The sequence below is a fragment of the Carlito syrichta genome, unplaced genomic scaffold, assembly GCF_000164805.1.
Source record: "Carlito syrichta isolate Samal-C Ts95f unplaced genomic scaffold, Tarsius_syrichta-2.0.1 Scaffold203898, whole genome shotgun sequence".
NCBI classification, from domain to species: Eukaryota; Metazoa; Chordata; class Mammalia; order Primates; family Tarsiidae; genus Carlito; species Carlito syrichta.
This window is the reverse complement of record NW_007147994.1, coordinates 1-1,218: the sequence shown is the minus strand read 5'-3', so window position 1 is coordinate 1,218 and position 1,218 is coordinate 1. Positions and strand designations below refer to the sequence as shown.

General features: G+C 44.9%; 1 protein-coding gene across 1 annotated transcript; it reads left to right on the top strand.

The window, feature by feature from the left end:
* Nucleotides 1-569: 569 nt before the first annotated feature.
* Nucleotides 570-1,213, top strand: LOC103253140 (60S ribosomal protein L5; the record flags this gene model as incomplete). Its single annotated transcript, XM_008051596.1, has 1 exon — nucleotides 570-1,213. A coding segment is annotated over exon 1 (597 nt), but the record flags the coding sequence as incomplete, so codon positions are not given.
* Between the last annotated feature and the right edge of the window lie 5 nt (nucleotides 1,214-1,218).

Sequence of the window (1,218 nt, the reverse complement as noted above, 5' to 3'; positions counted from 1 at the left end):
GGGAAACTGCTTGTCACACACTCTTTAGAATTCACAGTACACACCAATTTAGTACAATCTTGTTATTTATGGATGAGAAGTCATGAGTTACTCACTGTTACATAACCAGTCAGTGGCAGCACTAGACTTGGAGTACAGAATTTGTTCAACTATGACATTGTCCACCTAGAACCCCTCATAAAGAAATGTTAGCCAGGCATGGTGGCTCATGCATATAATCCCAGCACTTTGGGAGGCTGAGGTAAGAGGATTGCCCATGCTCACAGGTTGGAGACCAGCTTGGGAAAACTTGGTGAGACCTCATTTCTACAATAAATCAAAAACTAGCCGGTCATGGTGGCATGTGCCTGTAGTTCCAGCTACTTGGAAGGTTGAGGCAGAAGGATTGCCTGAGCCCAGTAAGTCAAGGCTGCGGTTGCCATGAGCATGCCACTGCACTCCAGCCTGGGCAACAGAGTGAGACTCCAACACAAAAAAAAGAAAGAAAGAAAGAAAGAAAGAAAGAAAGAAAGAAAGAAAGAAAGAAAGAAAGAAAGAATGAAGAAAGATTAAGAATCAATAAAATAGGGCCTGCAGGTCTGAGTGGAGCCATGGACGCGGGTCTCCGTTCCGCAGGATGGGGTTTGTTAAAGTTGTCAAGAATAAGGCCTACTTTAAGAGATACCAAGTGAAATTTAGAAGACGACGAGAGGGTAAAACTGATTACTATGCTCGGAAACGCTTGGTGATACAGGATAAAAATAAATACAACACACCCAAATACAGGATGATAGTTCGTGTAACAAACAGAGATATCATCTGTCAGATTGCTTATGCCCGTATAGAAGGGGATGTGATAGTCTGCGCAGCTTATGCACACGAACTACCAAAATATGGTGTAAAAGTTGGCCTGACAAATTATGCTGCAGCATATTGTACTGGCCTGCTGCTGGCCCGCAGGCTCCTCAATTCGTTTGGCATGGACAAGACCTATGAAGGCCAAGTGGAGGTGACCGGAGATGAATACAATGTAGAAAGCGTTGATGGCAAGGCCGGTGCTTTCACCTGCTATTTGGATGCAGGCCTTGCCAGAACTACCACTGGCAATAAAGTTTTTGGAGCCCTGAAGGGAGCTGTGGATGGCGGCTTGTCTATCCCTCACAGTACCAAGCGATTCCCTGGTTATGATTCTGAAAGCAAGGAGTTTAATGCAGAAGTACATCGGAAGCACATCATGGG